This window comes from Gnatocerus cornutus, chromosome 7 (assembly GCF_029298725.1).
Source record: "Gnatocerus cornutus isolate USDA-ARS CGAHR chromosome 7, icGnaCorn1.1, whole genome shotgun sequence".
Taxonomy (NCBI): domain Eukaryota; kingdom Metazoa; phylum Arthropoda; class Insecta; order Coleoptera; family Tenebrionidae; genus Gnatocerus; species Gnatocerus cornutus.
Window position 1 is genome coordinate 14,987,271 of NC_142239.1, and position 21,728 is coordinate 15,008,998.

Here is a 21,728-nt window from a genome sequence, read left to right on the forward strand (position 1 = left end):
AGCATTTTAGAATTCCAGGATATTAAAGAAACAAAGGAATTAAATGATAAAAAATATTCTAAAATAACGATCCTAAGAAATTTTTTTACGATTGTAAAAGATAATATGTAAAATAAACTTTAGATTTATTAAAAATTTAACCACATTGGGCCTCGTTTTCATGCAAGAATTGTTGATTACAGATAGTCTTGACATCAATATTGTATAAAAGTGCGCGCACTTTGATCATTGTTTGAAACTTTAATGAAGAGGTAATTGTTGCGGAAATTAAAGAGGGCAGGTATAAATCAGGTATAAATCAGGTATAAATGTGAAGTTAAATAATTTTTTGCACAGTTTTCTTTTACGGCTAGAAAATTGCTTTTAAAACTAAACTAAAGTTGATTAATGTGTCGATTTCAGTTTGATTAAAAATGGTGGATGCGCGGGGTTTTTTCTAATTCTGAATAATTAACAATCTAAATTCATAAATTTACCGCCTAAAAACTGTAATATATTGTCGATAAATAGAAAAGTGTGTCTTGGATCTAAAACTAATTTATAATTTATCGTTCTCCCTATTTATTAATAATAATTAGGTAGATTTTTTACCAAGAGTCTGAAATTAAGTCGTGGAACTTCAAACAGAAAATATTTCAGAACCTACTAAGAAGTAAGATCTGTTGTTTGTTTTTTACAATGGAGAAAGTCGACTTCACCCAGCCCCTCTTCTTCTTACACATCATCGGAATGGACCCTCAAAAGCAGAACAAATTTGCGAAAATCAGACAAGTGTTTTCGGTCGCAGTTTTTGTCTCTGTAATTTTTTCCGGAACTCTGGAGATTGTTTTTCACTTCAAAGGACTTGAAACTTTTGCAAGAGCATCTGACTCGATGTTCCCCCAATATCAAGTACCCAATAAAATTATTAATTCTAACTCTAACATTCTGTTTCAGCTGGTCGTCAAAATGATTGTCTTAATTCTAAATCGAAAAAAAGTCGCCGGACTGTTAAAAAACAACACCAGATTTTGGCCCCTTGAGAAGTTCGGATTAAAACACCAAAACAAACTTTTCGGTGTTCACAGTTTCTTACAACGATTTTTCTTCTTTTATAAATACGCAATTGCTTTTACTTGTGTGCAGTTTTGGGTTATCACACTCACGGTAAAAAATACCAAACCGATGTGTATAAGTTATGGAGAAAACGAAGACCACAACGGACCATTTTTTTTTCAATTTTATTTAGCTTTACACGGAACTCTCGCATTAATCTCTATTTACATAATCGTTGGTTTTGACGGTCTGTTCTTCTACTTCATCGGTCACATGTTGTCCGAACTGGAGATGGTAAAAATAGCTTTTGGAACGGTCAAAATTGAGCCACAATGGAACGAGAAGACGAGATTTCGCATTTCTGCACGTCACCACGGCTTTGTGTTATTGTAAGTTTCAGTCGTGGCGTCTTAAATTTAATGCGTTTTTAGGTGCATTGATCAATTGAACGAGATTTTCTCCGCTGCGTTTTTCCTGCAATTTTTGTCGTCGCTTTTTGGGATTTGTTTCGGGTTGTACCTCATGAGCAAAGACGGATTACCTCCTCGGTTTGACTTGGCTGTCAAATACATTCCTTACATCGTCTCTTTTATTATACAGATTTGGACTTTTTGCTTCGCTGGACATCTTCTGAGTGTTTGGGTACGTGTGGTTTTTCATTACCACTTTATTGTTTTGTAGTCTCTAGAAATACCCAATGAAATTTTTTACCGTGAGTGGGACAGAGCCTCTGCTTTTAGTAATGTCTATGGGAGGATGATTGCGATGCAAAGAGGACAAAAACAGGCAAAATTAACAATTGGGAGTTTTGGAAATTTAGATCTTGAAAGTTTTAAGTTGGTGAGTTCAGTGAAGTGAACTTGAAATAGAAATTTGGTTTTGGTTTTAGGTCATGCAAAAAGCCTTTTCTTTTCTGGCGTTTATTAATACAGTCACTGAGAAAAAAAATTGAAGATTTCGTAGTTCTGGAGTTGTGTTAGCTTAAATATAATAAATGTATGTAAAAGCAAAAGCGTTATATTAATTTATTGTTCTTAAAATATAATAAAATTACTCACCCAGTTAAAACCTTTTTTGTTAAAACTACAAGACCTCGATACATTTTTAAAGTGCTTGAAAAGTTAATGAAGACTGACAAAATGACCTACAAAAGAAGCCCTATTTTACAACAGATTCTGCGCCTGGAGCCCGTTAAATACATTATAAATAAATATGAAAATAAGCCTTTACTTTGTAACCCCTAATTAGTCCATTTTTTTATTATTTAGAACCCCAGGTGTCTTTTCCACCGAAACCACTCATTAAAACTAATATTTTTGATAAAAAAACTTAAATGAACGACCCATAAATTATTAACAAGAATAATTAGAACGAGGACCAAATCCGAAGACAATTGTCGTTTGGGCACGCAAGAGTTGAAATCATGGAGAAAGTCGATTTTACAGAACCTCTGTCCTTCTTGCATGTAATAGGAATGCATCCTTTGAAATGTGACCGATTTGCAAGAATCCGACAGTTTTTCTCGCTTGGAGTTTTTATCGCCGCCATGATTTCTGGACTTTTGGAACTCGCTTTTAACTCCGAAGGTCTGGAGACTTATGCCAGAGCTGCAGATACCATGGTTCCCCAGTGCCAAGTAAGCACCCCCTTAAAACCCCCAAAGTCTCATTTTTCTTCCAGCTTGTCATCAAAATGATCGTCTTGATCCTCAACCGACAGAAACTCACCGAACTTTTGAAAAACGGCGCCCGGTTTTGGTCTCTACGGAAATTCGGGCCTGTTTACTACAAGAAGTTCTGTTATGTCCACACGTCTTTGGAGAAGTTTTTCTACTTTTATAAGTACTCGATTGCATTCACGTGTTTGCAGTTTATTGCAGTTTCGGTGATTTTTAAGAATTCGAAACCGATTTGTATAAGTTACGGGGAGAATGAAGAACAGGGGCGGTGGTACTACGTGGGGTATATTTTTTTGCACACGGGAGTGACTGTCGTGTCTATTAATATAATCATTGGGTTTGATGGTTTGTTCTTTTATTTCATCGGGTATTTGTTGTCGGAGCTACAAATGGTGAAAATCGCCTTTGGGAGTTACAAGATTGAGCCGGTGTGGAACGAAAGGAAGAGATTTCGGATTTCTGCAAGACACCACAGTTTTGTGTTGGAGTAAGTTTGATTAAAATAAAAGTGAAGACACTTCATGTGGATTTAGGTTCATCAGAAAACTGAATGGTATCTATTCAGCGTCTTTTATGATCCAAGTTCTATCGTCTCTTTTTGGTATCTGCTTCGGATTGTACCTCCTGAGCAAAGACGGGTCAGTTTTCCCACAAAACTTTAACTTTTACTGATTGAGTTTCAGGTTACCACCTCATTTCGACTTGGCTAGCAAATACTTACCTTATATCGTCTCGTTTATAATACAAACTTGGACTTTTTGCTTCGCCGGTCACTTGCTGATCGTTTGGGTAAAATCAAATTTTTGTCAATCGTATTCATACCTTTTTAGTCTTTAGAAATCCCCAATGAGATTTTTTATCACGGGTGGGATAAAGCCATCGACTTCTGCAATGTAAATGGACGAGTCATTGCAATGAAAAGAGGACAAAGACCTGCAAAATTAACAATCGGAAGCTTTGGAAATTTAGATCTCGAGAGTTTTAAATTAGTGAGTGTTTTAAATTGTAGAAAGATCGAATGAGATGTGAGTGTTGCAGGTTATGCAAAAAGCGTTTTCATTTCTGGCGTTTATTAACACGGTGATGGAAAAAAAAGAAGAAAATGTTGAATAAATTTAGTTAGTTTTGTAATCGTGTAATAAATTGTTAGTCTTGTTAGAGTTATATGTGAGTGAAAATTAATAAAATGTTTGCAAGGTTTTCATGTCATGATTTTTATTAATATTTTGGATTCTTTGAAATCATAAATTTTTGCTTGCAACTGTAATATCGTAGTTTGCTGATAATTTTTAACATGATCGTGACACGATGCAATTCTTAAATGTGTTATTACTTTTTTTCTCTGACCATTAAAAATTAAAACGTGAATTACACTCTTCAAATAATAATTGATTCGACTCGCTGCAACAGAATGGGCAAAGTTAAATTCTCCGATCCAATCTACTTTCTAAAAAAAGTCGGATTTGGCCCTCACCAAACTAGCACGTTTAGTTCTTTAAAAAAATTTGCTTGTTGTTTAGCTCTCGGTCTTTGCATCATTTCCGCTCTCGCTGAACTATTCTCGAATTTCTATAATATCGACGTAGTCATACGAGCTACAGAAGTCATCTTTCCATACTACCAAGTAAGAGATTTACTTTCTAACACGTCCAACGTCCTGTATGATTACAGGCTATTTGGAAATTGGTAGTCCTTCTCAAGCACAAGAAAGCTCTCGCCGTTCTCTTGAGAAAAACCAAGACGTTCTGGTCTCTCGACGCCCTTGGTGAAACGTATAGAATGAGTTCTATGAAAGACCACAGATTTTTGGAAAAAGTGTACCAAATTTTTCGATTTTTGACGTACTTCACATGCTCGCAATATTTTATCGCTGCTGTAGTTTCGGACAAACCGATGATGTTGAGTTTTGGTGAAACGCACGGACTTAGTATGAAGCTTCGCGTGTTATATTTAATCCTGCATCTGATGTACGTATATTTTATTGTCTGTGTTATCTTTGGATTTGATGGTCTCTTTTACTACATTATTGCCCACATATTAACTGAGTTAAAAATGGTAAAAATCGCTTTTGGAAATGGTAAAATTCGACCGTGTTGGAGCTGGAAGAAGAGGTTTAGAATAGCGATTCTTCACCATATCAACGTGTTGAAGTAATGTCGAAGTCATCTTCAATTTGAGCTAACTTAATTTGTAGCTTCGTCAAAGAAGTTGATTCGGTGTACTCCGTGATGCTGCTCCACCAACAGTTTACGTTTCTCTTTGGTTTGTGCTTCGGATCTTACCTTCTCATCGCAGACGGGTAGTTGGTTCCACCAGTTTCTAATACCTAGTTATAATAATTAATTCAGAGTTCCAGACTACGAGCATTTATCAAAGTACATCCCGTACATAATTTCATATCTTTCCCAAACTCTGATGGTGTGTCTAGGGGGAAATTTGATATCAGTTTGGGTAAAAAAAAATAAAACAATGTTGTTTCTTTATCCTATTATTTATACCTTTTAGTCAATGGAGATTTCCGACGAGGTTTTCTACGATAATTGGTCCATGAACCGAGCTTTTGAAATGAAAACTGAAAAAATCATGATTATACAACGGGCGCAACGTCCTGCGTGTTTGACTTTAGGAGGAGTCACGAATTTGGACTTGGAAAATTTCAGGCTTGTTGTGAAGAACGCCGCGTCGTTTTTCACCTTTGTCAACGCGGTTACGAACAAATAACTTCATTTTACCAAATTTAGAATATAAGGAGGTCGGGTCAAATATAAATAATTCGTTGCAGTGATTATATTATCAATAACTTTACCCACTCATCCACCCTTTTTAGTACAGTTTGGTCTATAAAATGGACAAAGCACAATACTCAGATCCGCTTTACTTTCTAAATATAATTGGGTTAAATCCTTTTAAAAATGATACGTTTTCTGGAATCCGAGCAGTGCTGGCGATTTTACCGTTCATGTTGACTGTCTTATCATGTCTCTTGGAATTGTTTACTCATTTTAGAAGTGTGCAGACTGTAATTCGTGCCTCAGAAGTGATTTTTCCTATTTACCAAGTAAGTGAAGAATGTTTTGTAGTCTCTTAACACAGAATTTCAGTTTGGTTGGAAGTACTTCGTGCTAATCAAACACAAGAAAGAGTTAGCCGCGATGATCAAAACCAGTGCTAAGTTTTGGCCCCTAGACAAGTTCGGCGAACACCACAAAACAGAAAGTGCTCAAAATCACCGAAATTTAGAAAAAATCTATCGTTGTTACCGATTCTTAACTTACTTTCTAGGTTTACAGTACACAATTGCTGCAATTCTTAAAGAAAAGCCGATGGTACTAAGCTTCGGTGAATCGAAAGGGTTGAGTACCAATCTCAGGATTTTTTATCTTATTCTTCATTTGGTTTACCTGGTGTCTGTTACTAATGTAGTACTGGGTTATGACGGTGTGTTCTTTTATTTGATAGCTCATATTTTAACTGAGCTAAAAATGGTGAAAATCGCCTTTGGAAACACGAAAATTAAGCCGCGTTGGAGCTACAAACAAAGATTTAATTTGGCGGTTCAACATCACATCTATGTGTTAAAGTAAGTAGAATTTGATAGAAAACTCTTCTTTTTGGTTGTTTCAGGTTTGTACAAAAAGCCAATAAAGTGTACTCCACGATGCTACTGAATCAACACATGACTTATCTTTTTGGGTTCTGTTTTGGCTTGTATCTTCTAATTTCTGATGGGTACTTTAATTATGTGCGTTCCAATCTTAGAGTTTTTTTTTTAGAATGCCACCGGATTATGAACACTTATCGAAATATTTGCCTTATATCGGTATCTACATCTTCCAATCTTGGTTGGTGTGCTTCGCCGGTAATTTAATTTCTGCATGGGTAAAATACACTTTGGACTGGAACTACCAAATTCTTTTGATTTTTCAGTCGGTAGAAATCTCGGATCAGGTTTTTTATGATAACTGGTCATTAAATCGCGCCTACGAAGACAAACTCGACAAAATTATAGTAATGCAAAGGGCACAGAAACCGGCGTGTTTAACTTTGGGACAGTTCCAGAATTTAGATTTAGACAGTTTTAGAATGGTAAGAAGAAGAGAGTTTTTCAGGATATTGTTTGAGTGGTGATTTTACAGGTGGTGAAAAACTCGGCGTCGTTTTTTACTTTTGTCAACACCGTTGCAAATAAATAATTTCTTAATTTAGTTTTAAAATTGTTGAATAAAAATTAAAAAAAAATGGAATGTTTGTCGCGTTTGCTCTATTTGTTTTTAATTACAACAGTTTATAAGCAACCTAAAATAGAAATTCCTGAAAATTGTTTTCGATTATTAGGTACACATTTTTCTCATGGCTAAACTGAACTACAAACAATTTACTTTGAAGTCCCAATGCATAAATAATCCTTAAAACTGATTGTGCTCACTACGTAATTATTTTAGTAATGTTTAATCAAGTTCAATCGACATCAACGAAAATAGACGCGTTTTAGTTGACTCGTGGCGCATAATGGATAAAGTACAGTTTTCCGATCCTCTCAAATTTTTAAACTTTATCGGACTCAGTCCATTCCAAAACACCAATTTTCCTAGATTTCTTCAATTTAGAAAAGTTATTTCTCTCTCTTTAGTTTATTTAACTGTATTATCTTCTTTAACTGAATTATTTTTACACTTTAATAATGCTCATGTCGTGATTCGTGCATCAGAGATTATTTTCCCGTATTATCAAGTAAGAAATCACATTTTTTAAATTTAGTTAAAACGATTTTTAGATGTCTTGGAAGTTCTTCGTGCTTATCAAATATAGAAAACAACTGGCAGATCTCATCAAAAATAGTGAAAATTTCTGGCCCTTGGACCAATTCGGCGAGCCTTACCAAAACGAGAGTTATCAAGACCACAGACGTCTTGAAAAAGTTTACTTTTTTCATAGATGGTCGACGTACTTTGCTTGTTTTACATATATAGTTACTGCGATTTTTAATGAGCAACCAATGGTGCTCAGTTTTGGAGAAACTGCAGGATTGAGCGCCGAGCTTCGTATTGTGACCCTTATTTTCCATTGTCTGTATATAATACCAGTTGTATGTTTGATAGTTGGGTTTGACGGCTTATTCTTTTATATGATAATGCATATTTTAACCGATTTAAGAATGGTAAAGATCGTGCTTGGAAAGTCAAAGATTCGACCAGATTGGAGCTATAAAAAAAGACTGAGGAAGGGAATTTTGCACCACAGTTATGTCTTAAAGTATGTAAATTGTTCAGTAAATTTTTGTAACATTTTCGGTGCTTCAGGTACGTGCAAGATGCTGATAAAGTGTATTCCGCAATGTTGTTCAATCAACATATCACTTATCTTTTCGGTATATGCTTTAGTGCATATCTTCTAATAGCCGATGGGTTCTTATTCTTACCCTTTCTTTACCTTTTATTAATTAATTTTGTTGTAGAGTACCTCCAGATTATGAACATTTATCTAAATACATCCCTTATTTGAGTGTCTACCTTTTCCAGGCGTGGTTGGTGTGCTTCGCTGGAAATTTAATTTCAGTTTGGGTAAGATAAAATCTGAACTCTTCTCCAAAACTAGTTTTATTTTCAGTCATTGGAAGTATCAGATCAAATCTTTTATGACAACTGGACTTTGGATCGAGCTTATGAGGACAAACTTGATAAAATTATAATCATTCAAAGAGCTCAAAGACCAGCTTGTTTAACTTTGGGGGGATTCCAAAATCTGGATTTAGACAGCTTCCGACTGGTGGTCAAAAACGCGGCGTCGTTCTTCACTTTTGTAAACACTATTACAAATAAATAATTTTATTAATTTATGAAATAAAGATTTCTTGCTTTGAGTGTTAAATGATTACAGAGATAGAAGGTCGGGTCAGACATAAATAATTCGCTGCTGTGATTATCAATAACTTTGCCCACTCGTCCACCCCATTTTAGTACAGTTTGGTCTATAATGGACAAAGTACAATTCTCAGATCCTCTTTACATTTTAAATTTAGTAGGACTAAATACGTTTAAAAATGACACGTTATCTCGGTTTCGAACATTTCTTGTTGTTTTAATATTCGCCCTAACTGCCTTGTCAAGCTTTTTGGAACTGTTTACACATTTTACTAATCTTCCGACCGTGATTCGAGCCTCGGAAGTGGTTTTTCCATATTACCAAGTAAGTAAGCACAACTTTACGGTTAATTTAAACAGAATTTTAGATTGCTTGGAAAATATTTGTGTTAATCAATCACAAGAACGATTTAGCCCAACTCATCAAGACGAGTGCTAATTTTTGGTCTCTGAGCCAGTTTGGGGAATCCCACCAAACAGAAACTTCGCAGTATCACCGAATTCTCGAAAAAATTTTTCGTTGTTACCGATTAGCAATGTACTTTCTTTGCATCCAATACACCATTGCTGCGATTTTTAGCGGAAAGCCCATGGTGCTGAGCTTTGGCGAAGCTAAAGGATTGAGTACGAATCTGAGAGTTTGTTATTTTACTCTTCACTCACTTTACCTCGTGTCTGTTATAACGGCAGTGCTGGGCTTTGATGGTTTATTCTTTTTTTTGATAGCGCATATTTTAACTGAGTTGAAAATGGTGAAAATCGCGTTTGGAAATGCGGAAATTGAGCCGTGTTGGAGCTGCAAAAAAAGATTTCGATTGGCGGTTCTACACCACATTTATGTGTTGAAGTAAGTGAAATTTAATAGAAAACTTGTCTTTTTAGTTGTTTCAGGTTTGTCGAAAAGACCAACAAAGTGTACTCCACGATGCTACTAAATCAACACATTACTTACCTTTTTGGTTTCTGTTTTGGGTCGTATCTTCTAATTTCTGATGGGTACGTGAATTATGTGTGCGTGAATTATAATCTTAGAATTTTTTTTAGGATGCCTCCAGATTATGAACATTTATCTAAATATTTGCCTTATATCGGTATTTACATCTTCCAAGCGTGGTTGGTTTGCTTCGCTGGTAATTTAATTTCTGAATGGGTAAAATAGAATTAACTCGAGTTATCAAATTTTTTTTCCTATTTTCAGTCATTGGAAATTTCGGATCAAGTTTTTTACGATAACTGGTCACTGAATCGAGCTTATGAAGACATACTAGACAAAATTATAGTAATTCAGAGAGCACACAAACCGGCGTGCTTAACTTTAGGAAAGTTCCAGAACTTGGATTTGGACAGTTTTAGAATGGTAGGTAACAAAATGAGGTGGTTTAGAATTTCTCCGTTAATTGGATAATTTACAGGTAGCGAAAAACTCGGCGTCTTTTTTCACTTTTGTTAACACACTTGCTAATAAATAATAGTTCTAATTATTTGAATTCACATAATTTTGGTAACTTTAGTGAAATTTGAGGAAGCTACTATTTTCGAGTCGTGTTTTAACTGTGCTAAACTTCAAAATTGTAAAGCAAAAGACACTGATTTTAGAAATTTTTATTTTTAAGAAAGAGTAAAAATGTGCGACATCCTTCACCAAAATTCGGTAATTTTGGTAGTAATTTTAGTATTATACTTATCAAATTTAAGGAAATTACTATTTTTGAATTGTGTAATAAGTTTTCCAAAATACAAAATTTTATAGCAAATATACAAATTTTAGAAATTTTTGATTTCGAGACTAAGCAAAAATTCCTTTACTAAAAATTCGTAATTTTGGTCATTTTAGCGCTACAACTATGAAATTTGGAGAAATTACTATTTGTTAGATAAGTATTAACTCAACTTAATTTTAAAATTGTTAACCAAAAAACACAAATTAAAAAAATATATATATTTTTCAACATACCTCAGCTAAAATTCCCGACATATTTTCCTAAAATTCGTAATTTTGGTAATTTAGCGATTCACTTATAAAATTTGGAGAAGTAACTATTTATGAATTGAGTATTAACCTACCAAATTCTAAATTGTAAACCAAAAAAAACTAATTTTCGAATTACAACAAAAAAAAGTTGATCAATTTTTTCTTTAAATTGACTAGTTTACTGGTGACGAAAAACTCGCTGTCATTATTCACTTTTGTTAACACAGTTGCTAATAAATAGTTCCAAAAAACTATTAGAAGTGCTTGGAATGAATTTTGTTTATTTAATTTGTTATAAGAACAACTCATCTTTCTAACTTGGGTCTTTTTGTTATCAACATCCCAAATGGAATTAATTCTTTTTTGCGAATGTAATGTATGCAATAAACAACAGTTTTGGCTATCTAGCCAATGAATGAGAACTTACGATCGAGTTGGTTGCCCTCCTTGAATACGTTTTTTCTGATAAAAACCACTTTGATAAAGATTATGCCGGCCAATAAACGAATTCTGTTTACGGCTTTAAGCCCATTTCAATCACATTCTCCATTTTGTTCTGAAGAAAGGGGTGGATCTTTAAATAATAATTTTTAAAATCCGTTTCTTCTGCTCAAGAATTTTATAATTGTAATTTGTTTACGGATATGGCAAATTTTTGATTAGATTTTAAATTTTATAGATTTTTATTTAGAAAGTGCTAAAATAGACCATTAAATTAAACCGTATGAAATTGGATTTATTTTCAGCAATTTTCAGCGTTTAAACAGCCTATAAATAAATTTCACATCGAAACGATTACTGATCACAGCCCAATAATAATAAAATTTTAAAGTAATGATAGCATTGCTTTCAAATAAAAAGGTAAAGTTGTGAACAGCCTTACTAAATAAATAAAAACATAAAATTACTCTTTTCATGTCGTGATCACACTTAACGACTTTATGAAAAATTCAATCATATTTGTTCAGATTTATAACTAATAATAAAATGGTAAATGGTAGAAATCACGCAAACGTAGATAAATCAATAAAGTTATTAATAAAAAAATCATAAAAATCAAAGTGTCCGATCACCCCGAAATGATTGCACTGTGCAAATTTTCGTAAATTGATCGTTTCAGTGGCAGTGGAGCGCTCATCCCAATAATCGTTGTACACTGAAATCGTTATTCCAGCACATGCGCTTCCTCAGTTTTCCCATAAACAAGCAAGTGAAAATGCTACTTTATCCCAACGAAGATGTGTTCTAAAAAACTGTCCATCAAATCCGCACAATTTGGTGGTAAACTAGTGCAAATTTAAACGCCAGCGTCTGAATCTCTTCGTAGATTTGTGTTCTTTTACTCTACTTCAAAGATAGTCTAATCTATTCAACAGGTAAGTTATCGATCCCTTCTTCTAACTCTAAGATTTTTGTACTTGTTGATCCGCGTTGAGTTTTTTCCAGGTGCGTTGATTTAAGTTAACAGTTTTTGGTGTTATTTATAGCCGATTTATAGGTGCGTCAATGGGAAGTTGGGCAATTTCCGGCTTTCCTCGCGTCATTTTCTTGTGGTTCATATGATGACTGTTTGCAGATGCCGGAAAGCTTGTTATTACCCGCGAGTTACATCGTGATGGCGGAGGCCGAACCGGACCTAAGCACTTTTGAAAATAAAAGCGGCCTCGCCGAAGACATGAAGTTCTTAGCTTCCATGCCGGAGTTGTGCGATGTCACCTTCCTTGTGGGAGACACCAGGGAACCCGTGTGTGCTGTTAAGGCCGTTCTGGCGGCGAGGTCCAGGGTGTTCCACAAGATGCTCTACCAGGTAAAAATCGCTTTTCGTGCTTCTATTTTCCTAGTTTTGGCGCAGTTCTAATAAATAGTTGTCAGCAAATTTCACGATGGAAAAATAAAACCGCAACTTCCTCCCATGACACATGTTTGAAATTACCATTTTTATTGTATTTTTTTAATTTGCTTCTTCAAATAATTATCGATCATTAATTAAAAATAAAAACGTAATGCAGAATGAAAGTTCTAAGATTTTGAAACTTTTATTTTTTATTTTTCGCTTATCTCAATTTTCTACGTTCTTCCAGGCTTTGGAACTTTACAAAAACAGACTTTTAGGTCTGGCAGAGTCTATCTGAAGCTTCATCAGTTTTTTGGTTGAGTGTGAAATTTTTTTTTAGGCCCCGAGTCCCCAGCGCAAAAAGGAACCCCCACCTCGCGAAAACAAGCTCCGTCTCTTCCTGAAGCGGTCTTCAGAGCCGCTCCTCAACCTCCAGAACGCGTCACAACAGGTACGTTTGAAATTTCTTTCTTTTTAACATGTAAAATAGCAAATACGTGCTACATAGTCGACTGCTTAACTCGAAATCTTGCAATATTTAACATCGTGGTTTGTACATAGAGAGGGTTCACCCAGCAGCTGGCCCCTATCCAAGAGGTAATCCGACAGCACTTCCTCTTCCAAAATCTCCGTTGCTTGTCTGCCTGACATTCTTAAATTTTTCAAGCACTGATTTCTAGTACCACTAACTCATTAGAATAGCTCACTGATTGGCATGAGAATAGACAAAATTTTAGCAGAAGTAGAGGGTACAGTGCATGTTTTTAGTTCAAACATCGTGTTCCAGTAGGGGTTGGTTCGTCTTTGCCACTTTTACACCGTCTCGTCATCTCTGTGTACAGGATAAAACCATTTTTCATTTTTTGCATGTCAACTTTTCACGTCTTGGCGAAGTTATGATAGGTTTTCTGTTTAGCCCGCGTCGCAACAGCATCAAACTCTCATCATTGAAGAATTCGAACCAGACGTTTTCAGGCAGTTGATCGAATACATACATACAGGGTGTGTCACTTTACAACCACGCACACTTCTAGGTGAGTACCATCAAGGTAAAGTTCGGGAGGTAATTTTTTGGTAGGTGTGATGAACGCAGCGGATTACTACGGTTTGGACGAACTCCGAAGAGCTTGCGCTGGTTTTGTTCAATGTTGCATCAATGTCGATACAGTGTGTGCTCTTTTGGCCTCAGCTGAACGCTACATTCAATACAAATGCACCAAAACACTCGTTCAGAAAGTGAGTTGAAATAAAGAGGAGGTAAGACTGTTGTTGATAGGTTTTAGAATTTGTCGACGAACACGGCAACGAGGTACTCAATCTGGGTTCTTTTACTCTTCTACCCCAACACGTTGTCAGACTGATTTTGGCTCGAGATGAACTCCACGCTGACGAATTTACGAAATTTCAAGCGGCACTCATGTGGGGTACGTAGAAGGTACCCGTTTTTTAGGACTTGCTTGCAAGTTGGTTTTAGGTAAAAAATATTGTGATAACAACCCCACAACCAGCCTGAAGGACGTGATAGGTAACTTCTTAGAGTACATTCAGTTCCATAAGATACCGGCAAATGTTCTTATGCGGGAAATACACCCCTTAGGCTTGGTGCCCTACAACATAATAATGAATGCGCTAGCATATCAGGTGCAGTACCCAAAATTTAGGTTTTTATGCGGCATATGCAGCTTTATCGGATTATTTACTTATTTCGTTTCACTTGTTGCGTTGGTGGGATCTAATTGTTTGCACCATTTGCCACTTTGCACAGTACGTATTCACAACCCCGAATTTCCCGTTTATGGGGGCTGACTGAAGAGGTCTGTTTTTAATACGATCAGTTGGCAAACTTCTTCAACCAGACTCTCGGTAGCTGCATGGCAAACCGCTTTCGCTTTGGTCGTTGCAACCCCACCAAAATGGTCAAACACTATGTGTTGCAGGCAGACCCGGCAAGTATCGACCCCGGAAAGCTGTCACCAAATCGAGTAAGGCGACAAGCGCAGGGTAGATCCATGTCGGTGCAAAGTTCTCTGGATCCCTACGGTTCCAACACAACGTTGAGCAGCAGCGGTTCCAGCGAGCTGGCTTCTTCAGATGGCAAGCATTCTTCCAACTAACATACGGCCACTGTCGCGCCACAACCACAACCACCTCCTCCTCCGCCTCCCCGATCCCAATCTCCTTCCCCACACCACTTTCCTCATCCACCCACGGTGACGGTGTCGTCATCGTCGCCTTCGTCAACTCCACAATCGTCTCCAGCGCACACTTTTACCTTCACCATTGTGCTCAAGAAGGTCACCCCCAAAGAGTAGCAATATTAGACGGGAGTAGCTGATCTTGTGATAACTCGTCGGACTTTTTACTGACAATCCTCTATTTTCCCAGAAGGATATTTCAGCGGTTTGTATTCAAAGTACAAAGAGCTGATTTGTTGTTAATCCAATCAGACGTTTGTTGATTATTTTGCGTAACGTCTTACCTCTCATACCTTTGGTCAAAAGCTCCAACCACCAAACCTGGACATCCTAGTGTTGAGGCGCAACAGTGGCTTAAATTTCGTTTAATTTTTGTATTTGTTGTAAGAGAGAGCTTGTGTGTGTTAAATTGTTTATTGTAAAAACCAAGAATCCAATGCTGGCGGTTGCTGGAATTTAATAATAACATAAAATATACAAGCGAACCGATAATTTCAGCAGTAATTTACAAAACAGGAAAGAAAAGCAATGTTATACCATGTGCAATACATGATTTGTGTTATAATTGTTGGCAACAATATATTTACCACGAGTTGCAGCTAAATGGTTAATTTAAGTCACATTAAACAGTGAATTCGTTTGCTAATTAATGCAAAAAATTATACTTTCCACGATAATTGTTATGTACCTTTATTTTGTTGTCTCTCCAAAATTCTAGTGATGTTACTGTTTAACTGTAAATTGTATTTAATTTAATGTTTTGAATTCTGATTATAAAACTTTTTTTCATTGTACACTGTGTGATGTCAGAATTCATAACAGAAGGAAAAGCTACAAAACTGTTATGTTACGGAGCTTATCTATCGATGTCGGTTATAAATTGGATGTTAATTATAGACGATAAATTATTTATAAAATAAAAACTGTACTGCATGCTAAAAAAAGATTGGAAAACATCTTTCAAGTCGTTAAAACGTTTTGACCAAATAATCAACTGTATATGTGGGCTAAGATGTTATAAATATATTTATTTACATATCTTTTCTTGTTTCTGCTTCATCCGATCCAAACATGCAATATTAGGTACATACATATATAAAAAAAAAGACTTGACGATTAGATTCGAAATCTTTAAAACGAGAAAATTGCAGAAATAGCTTTGTACTTTTATTTTATAATATTTTTCTTTATTCTGCGCTTTATTTGTATTCTCTGATTTGTATTTGTATTCGTAAATCTGCTCAGTTATAAATACTTTTTTGAATTTTTGAAATTGCGCGCTTTTTTCTTAAACGTCAACTTGGTGAAGTGACAGCATCACGCTAGATGTCCCTCTCCGCGTTGATTACAAAATCCGCAAAAACCTGCCATTGACGTATCAATAATCAAATAATGAATGAAATTATAAATTTGTGATAACAGCGTTTTGTGATAAGATTTATTTAATTTGTGATGCATCGAATTTGTGCCAAGTTTTTCCACATTTATTGAAAGAAAATGACAGCTGAGTCAAATCGTAGTTAACCATGATGTGACAGTGGAGTGATAAAAATCGAACTTTTCCTTATTTTCTCGTTGATTTTCTTTCATAGGTGAGTCTTTATCACTTTCTTATCGTTTTTTGCTTTATTAATTGACGTTTTAATCTCGTCCATTGTAGGTAGGCCGTAATGCTGGGTGCCAGAGACAACCAAAATGGATATTATGGAGAGTGTATCAAAAAGAACGTTCAGTGGTTCTAGTGGCACGTATAATGTCCAAGCTTTAGAACTGGCAGCGGCACGTGAACGTAATAAAACGAAGGGGTTCAATGTCATTGTGCATTTCCTTGATGACACTGTCCATGAGTTCAGTGTGGAGAAAAAGGCCAAAGGGGGCGCAGTTATGGACCAAGTGTATCAACACTTGGAACTAGTGGAGAAGGACTACTTTGGATTGCAATTCTCAGACAATGGGAGCGCCCCCAGCATCAACAAACCTGAATTAATGGTACAGACCAATACACTTTTAATTAGAGTCTCATTGTTCTTTACAGCGTTGGTTAGATCCGTCCAAGCCAATCAAGAAGCAGCTAAATAACTGCCAATATCCACTGTTTTTTAGAGTTAAGTTTTATGTATCCGATCCAAGCAAGTTACAGGAAGAGTACACAAGGTACCAATTCTGTCTACAAATCCGTCGAGATATTTTAGAAGGGAGACTAGTTTTGGCTCCCAGCACTGCCATTCTTTTAGCTAGTTATACAGTTCAAGGTGAAGAAAATCTTTTTAGGGGTTCAATTCTAATTTTTTGTTTTAGCTGAATTAGGCGATTATCAACCTGAGGAACATGGGCCCAATTATTTATCAAATTTACAACTTATTCCAGCTCAAAACGAAGAAATGGAAATGAAAATTGCAGAACTGCATAAGTTACACAAGTATGTTGAATAACCATCACAGTGGGTGTGGATTTTTTAGTTTCCTTTTATTTATCAGTTTTCCTCAAATATTTACTTCCATTTTTTATTTACTTTGAGGCTCACAAAATACCACAGTTTAATTAGTTTGTAGTACTTAGCGAATTTATTTACTTTCGCAATTATTATCAGAATTATCTAAAATTATCAAGGACATTGATACTGCGAAATTTCAAGAATTATATCGTTTATTGTTCAGGAAAAACCACAAGATTTGATTTCATCTTTCTGGCTTTTCTTTTGCAGGGGACAATCTCCAGCCGAAGCCGAGTTCAATTTCCTCGACCACGCTAAAAGAATCGACATGTACGGAGTCGAGTTCCACAAAGCGAGGGTAAAACTTTACTTCCCCTCAGTCCAAATCTCACTCTTTTCACTTCAGGACAACACAAATCGCGAAATCCAGTTAGGGGTGACTCACATCGGTTTAGTAGTCTCCCAGAACAATCTCCGATTAAACACATTTTCCTGGTCCAAAATCATGAAAATTTCATTTAAGCGAAAACAGTTTTTCATACAACTGATCCGGGAACTCGTAAGTCGCACTGTGTACCGCCACGACTTTACCTTGAATTTTCCAGTCGGAAAACTACGACACCATATTGGGGTTCAACATGGAATCGTACCGATCATCGAAAAGTTTATGGAAAGCCTGCGTGGAGCATCACACATTCTTCAGATTAGACTCGCCGAAGGTGAAGAGAAAACTTCCGTTTTCTTTGGGTTCTAAGTTTACTTATTCCGGACGCACGGAGTTCCAGACGGTGACTGACGTGAAAAGGCGAGGAAAACTCGAACGGAAATTCGTACGCTCGCCTAGCAAACAACTGGTTTGTGGTTTTCTAGTTTTTGAGTAAAATTAACGTGTGGTTGTAGGTAAGGGCTCCTATCACTGCTGAAGAACGCGCGAAACTTCCGGCCCGCCCTGCAAGACCCTACGACAACAAAGTAACGTCATTGGGGGCGAAAGAACCGAGGAAAGCATGGGCGGACGATTCGCAAATGTCGGACGAGTAAGAAAATCTCTAAAATTGTTCTCCAATGTTTCGTTGGTTTTCTAGTGATGGCGGGTTCTTGGAAGCTCCACCTTTCTCCCCGGGAATCGCAGGACGTGTGTTGAGTTACGTTGACGAAGAAGTGCCATCTCCGACGTCCAATGGGATGTACGACACGCCTCCATACAGTGCAAGCCATTCTCCAACGTCTCAAATAACAGATGAAGGCATCGTCACTATAACTTTTTACCCCGAAGACGGGAAATATGGCTTTAATGTTAAAGGTGGGGCTACTCTGGACGAGCCTAATCTAATATCAAGGGTAGCCCCCAATACCCCCGCCGATAAATGCACCCCCAGGCTATCGGAAGGTGACCAAGTTGTAATGATCAACGGAACCGACGTCTCTAGGGCGTTACATGAAGACGTCGTGAAGTTGATACAGAAAGCCCGGAGTACCAGTGATGGTAATCTAACTTCTTGTTTTTATAGCGTTTGATAGTTTTCTTTCCAGGAAAGTTGGTTTTAACTGTTAAACCCAACGTTTTGTATGCTGGGATGGAGGAATTCGAAGAGCCTCCGTATCAGTATGTTCCTGTGGGAGACCTGCAGAGGCCGCCGTCTCCAGAGAACGCTCTGGAGCAGAGTATGCTTTTGTTGGCCGATGGGTTGGCTAGTGGGGCTCTGATTGCACGATACGAAATGTTATTTAGAAAGCATTCAGAGATGACGTGCGATGTCTCAATGGAGCCGAAGAATGTTAATAAGAACAGATATCGAGATATATCGCCTTGTAAGTAAATGAAATTCAAATAGAGTTGAAGGAATTAACTGTCTCTTTGGTGCTTTTCAGACGACGCAACTCGTGTGATATTAAAGAACGCTTCCGGCGGCGACTACATTAACGCCAATTACGTAAACATGAGAATAAACGGCACTGAAACAGTAAATAGGTACATAGCAACTCAAGGACCACTCCAGACGACCAGTGAAGACTTCTGGCAGATGGTGCTTGAAGAGAACTGCAATCTAATTGTGATGTTAACGACAATAGTGGAACGAGGACGAGCAAAATGCCACAAATACTGGCCCAATCTAGGCGAATGCGTTACAATGCAAAATATGGTGATCAAATGTCACAGCGAGGAGACTGACGCATCGCAGAGTTTTATATTCAGAGATCTGATCTTGATCGACGTAAAGGTTTGCATTTATTCCTTTTTGTTTCTCTAAACTTGGGTTTTAAACGTGAAATAATGGAAAGGTGTTAGGGAATGGCAGATATCAAGTTCACCTGCTTGGTATTAACAGTTGCCTTTTCAGAACAACGAGGAAAGGAAGGTGAAGCACATGCAGTACGTGGCTTGGCCCGACCACGGAGTCCCAGACTCGCCGGCTCAGTTTCTGAGTTTCACTGAGAAAGTTAGGGAGGCCCGAAAAGGGGACCCCGCGCCGGTGGTGGTGCACTGCAGTGCGGGCATCGGAAGGACAGGGGTGTTGGTGCTCATGGAGACGGCGTTGTGCTTAATCGAGGCTCATGAACCAGTTTATCCCCTGGAAATCGTGAAGACAATGAGGGAACAACGAGCAATGATGATACAAAATGCTGTAAGTGTAAAAAGGTGAGGTAACTGTTATATCATTTGTAACGTTTTTTTAGAGTCAGTACAGATTCGTTTGCGAGAGCGTCCACGCCGCGTATTTGCATAAAATCGACGACCCACAAGAAGCCAAGCTTTTTAGGTGAAGAAACTGAAAGGTTTTTAAATTGCGACAAAGTCGGTCCTGATGTTTGTGATTTTTTTGAAGCCTTAACTTACACCAATGTTACGAAGCATTGGGTTCTTTTCCTGGAATACTCACATCACTTGATTTCGGTCCTTGCGACAATTCGATTAATACGTTATGATTTCCCGTTTTTAAGGAATGTTAGTGCTTGTGGTTGTTAGGCATTTAATGATTAATCGTACTAAGACGAAGACATTAAAGGCTGATTTTTCTATTGGTAACTTCATGTGGAAATTTAGACTGTCGTGTACTAGAAAGAAAGAATCAGAATTGTGTTCGTGTTCATCACATCGTGTTTTTGTAACATATTTATTTAACAGGTTGTTGTAAACATTTGTACTAATCGTGAATTGTTTGAGCAAGTACAAACGTTATTGTAAACTACTTTTTCAGTATATTTTCCATTAATCACTTATCTAAAAAGTCCTTATATTTAATCTATTAGACATAATACAATTATGTAATTTTTAAAAGTTTACAAAAGATTAATATATTTGTCAATTTAATTTCCGATATTTTGCTTGGATCCAGACCCTGTACATCTTAAGAAGGCGTCCACGGTTTACCTGTAACCTCCGGTCTGCGCGATTTTCCTCTTCCACAAATCCACACTTTTCAAATAATTGTTTAATTTCATCTACAACAATCTCATGAAACCAAATCCAAGAAGCTTACCACCTCACCTTGGGTAAAGAAATATACACGAGTCCCGTCCCCACGGACGTAAAAGTTCTCCCCTAAGGACCTCCCCGGTTTAAACCTCAGCTGCGCCAAGTCGTACCGCCCGTAGTCTCTGAACAACACCAAGCCTCCCGGTTTTAAGTATTTATGAATATTTTTGATGACATGCTCAAATCTGAAAGTAGCATTTCAGTTTATGAAGAAAACGAAAAATGCGCTGTACTTTAACGGGTTTATGGCTGATAGTACAAATATTAGGACTATGATATCTATGCTGTTTTCTTCAAAAGGGACGCTCCAAGTGTCGTCAGTGGCATCAAGAACAAAGACGCTGCAGCGATTAGCATCGTACTCCGGCGCTTCCTTGAGGATGTCAATGGCTTTCGCGGAGAAGTCGCCCCCGTAGACGTACAAATTTGGGCTTTTCGAGTTTTGCAATATAGGACAAATGGTGTTTCCCACCCCACATCCAATTTCAAAAATTCTTTTATTTTCATCGTTTTTCACAGATAATTCGGGGAATTCAGTGAACAACCAGTGACGGTCCTTGAAAAACCTATTCGTGTGAACATCGTAAAAAGCATCCCAGTACTTATCAGCCTCGTTTTCGTATTTTTCGATAACTTCGCTGGGGAATTTAACCTCACTGTTATCCTGAACCTTTTTCCGAGCCTCCAGTTCTTGGTCCTCGTCCCACTCAACGTCGTCCCTGATAAAAAGACGTTATTAAGATAATGGTGAAAATAGGCCGTACCAGGCATTAAAAGCGAAAACTTTGGATTTATCAATTAAGTAACGAGAGCCGTATTTGGGCTTTTTACGGTGTTGGGTGTGACATAATCTGGAGAGAATTGAAAGCGTACCACGCGTTATGCTCGAAAACATCGCTGTCTTCACTGAGGAACCTGTTTCCGAATTGGGGCCTCCGGAGCTCCGACATTTTGAGGTTAGATTCGACAGATCGGGGAAAAACAAAATGGGGTTGGTATGAATGGTTTTTAGTATAGTCGCACCTTTCAATGAAGAATTTTGAAGATTTGTTGAGATTACTCTACAGTTAGTGGTTAATATGATTCAGGTGTAAAACGTGGGGTTGGGTGGTAAAATTGCGATGTTTTCGTAAGGGTTGCGAATTTTTCTGGGGTGGTTTTGTGGGGTTGATGGCGAAGATTTCATCGCGATGGTGCGTCTATGTTATGTCTGGTGACGTCACCAGATTTGACATGACATT

At 37.2% G+C, this 21,728-nt stretch overlaps 6 protein-coding genes across 9 annotated transcripts; 5 read left to right on the top strand and 1 right to left on the bottom strand.

The window, feature by feature from the left end:
- Positions 1 to 572: 572 nt before the first annotated feature.
- LOC148171451 (odorant receptor 45a-like) lies at positions 573 to 2,279 on the top strand. The gene is made up of 7 exons (XM_088042320.1): positions 573 to 891; positions 937 to 1,424; positions 1,467 to 1,677; positions 1,717 to 1,875; positions 1,925 to 1,966; positions 2,016 to 2,031; positions 2,098 to 2,279. Exons 1-7 carry the CDS (start codon positions 679 to 681, stop codon positions 2,277 to 2,279), a joined length of 1,311 nt encoding a protein of 436 aa, XP_087898446.1. The 5' UTR covers positions 573 to 678.
- Positions 2,280 to 7,222: 4,943 nt separating this feature from the next.
- LOC148171452 (odorant receptor 94a-like) lies at positions 7,223 to 8,536 on the top strand. The gene is made up of 5 exons (XM_088042321.1): positions 7,223 to 7,444; positions 7,488 to 7,966; positions 8,014 to 8,118; positions 8,169 to 8,274; positions 8,321 to 8,536. The coding sequence occupies exons 1-5, from the start codon at positions 7,223 to 7,225 to the stop codon at positions 8,534 to 8,536; spliced, it is 1,128 nt and encodes a 375-aa protein (XP_087898447.1).
- Positions 8,537 to 8,686: 150 nt separating this feature from the next.
- Positions 8,687 to 10,108, top strand: LOC148171453 (odorant receptor 67c-like). The gene is made up of 6 exons (XM_088042322.1): positions 8,687 to 8,899; positions 8,943 to 9,421; positions 9,466 to 9,570; positions 9,619 to 9,724; positions 9,773 to 9,931; positions 9,987 to 10,108. Exons 1-6 carry the CDS (start codon positions 8,687 to 8,689, stop codon positions 10,041 to 10,043), a joined length of 1,119 nt encoding a protein of 372 aa, XP_087898448.1. The 3' UTR covers positions 10,044 to 10,108.
- A 1,595-nt stretch (positions 10,109 to 11,703) lies between these two features.
- On the top strand, positions 11,704 to 15,615 carry gprs (speckle type BTB/POZ protein). Of its 3 annotated transcripts, none has more exons than XM_088041686.1 (9): positions 11,704 to 11,922; positions 12,123 to 12,353; positions 12,721 to 12,831; positions 12,942 to 12,977; positions 13,297 to 13,414; positions 13,459 to 13,616; positions 13,657 to 13,804; positions 13,855 to 14,144; positions 14,318 to 15,615. In XM_088041686.1, exons 2-9 carry the CDS (start codon positions 12,123 to 12,125, stop codon positions 14,492 to 14,494), a joined length of 1,269 nt encoding a protein of 422 aa, XP_087897812.1. In that variant the 5' UTR covers positions 11,704 to 11,922; the 3' UTR covers positions 14,495 to 15,615. The 3 variants fall into 3 exon arrangements, with proteins under 3 accessions (XP_087897812.1, XP_087897813.1, XP_087897814.1); XM_088041687.1 differs by having other exon boundaries at positions 13,855 to 14,021; XM_088041688.1 differs by lacking the exon at positions 12,942 to 12,977 and having other exon boundaries at positions 13,855 to 14,021.
- A 263-nt stretch (positions 15,616 to 15,878) lies between these two features.
- Positions 15,879 to 19,871, top strand: Ptpmeg (protein tyrosine phosphatase Meg). 2 transcript variants are annotated; one of them, XM_088041940.1, is made up of 13 exons: positions 15,879 to 16,167; positions 16,236 to 16,564; positions 16,611 to 16,827; positions 16,874 to 16,994; positions 17,280 to 17,367; positions 17,416 to 17,568; positions 17,615 to 17,863; positions 17,910 to 18,046; positions 18,086 to 18,495; positions 18,543 to 18,821; positions 18,882 to 19,231; positions 19,352 to 19,636; positions 19,689 to 19,871. In XM_088041940.1, exons 2-13 carry the CDS (start codon positions 16,271 to 16,273, stop codon positions 19,773 to 19,775), a joined length of 2,670 nt encoding a protein of 889 aa, XP_087898066.1. In that variant the 5' UTR covers positions 15,879 to 16,167; positions 16,236 to 16,270; the 3' UTR covers positions 19,776 to 19,871. The 2 variants fall into 2 exon arrangements, with proteins under 2 accessions (XP_087898066.1, XP_087898067.1); XM_088041941.1 differs by having other exon boundaries at positions 18,095 to 18,495.
- A 233-nt stretch (positions 19,872 to 20,104) lies between these two features.
- On the bottom strand, positions 20,105 to 21,509 carry Mettl2 (methyltransferase-like protein). The gene is given in 4 exon segments (XM_088041945.1): positions 20,105 to 20,467; positions 20,469 to 20,672; positions 20,721 to 21,206; positions 21,252 to 21,509. Coding segments are annotated over 4 exon segments (975 nt in total). The 5' UTR covers positions 21,383 to 21,509; the 3' UTR covers positions 20,105 to 20,313.
- Between the last annotated feature and the right edge of the window lie 219 nt (positions 21,510 to 21,728).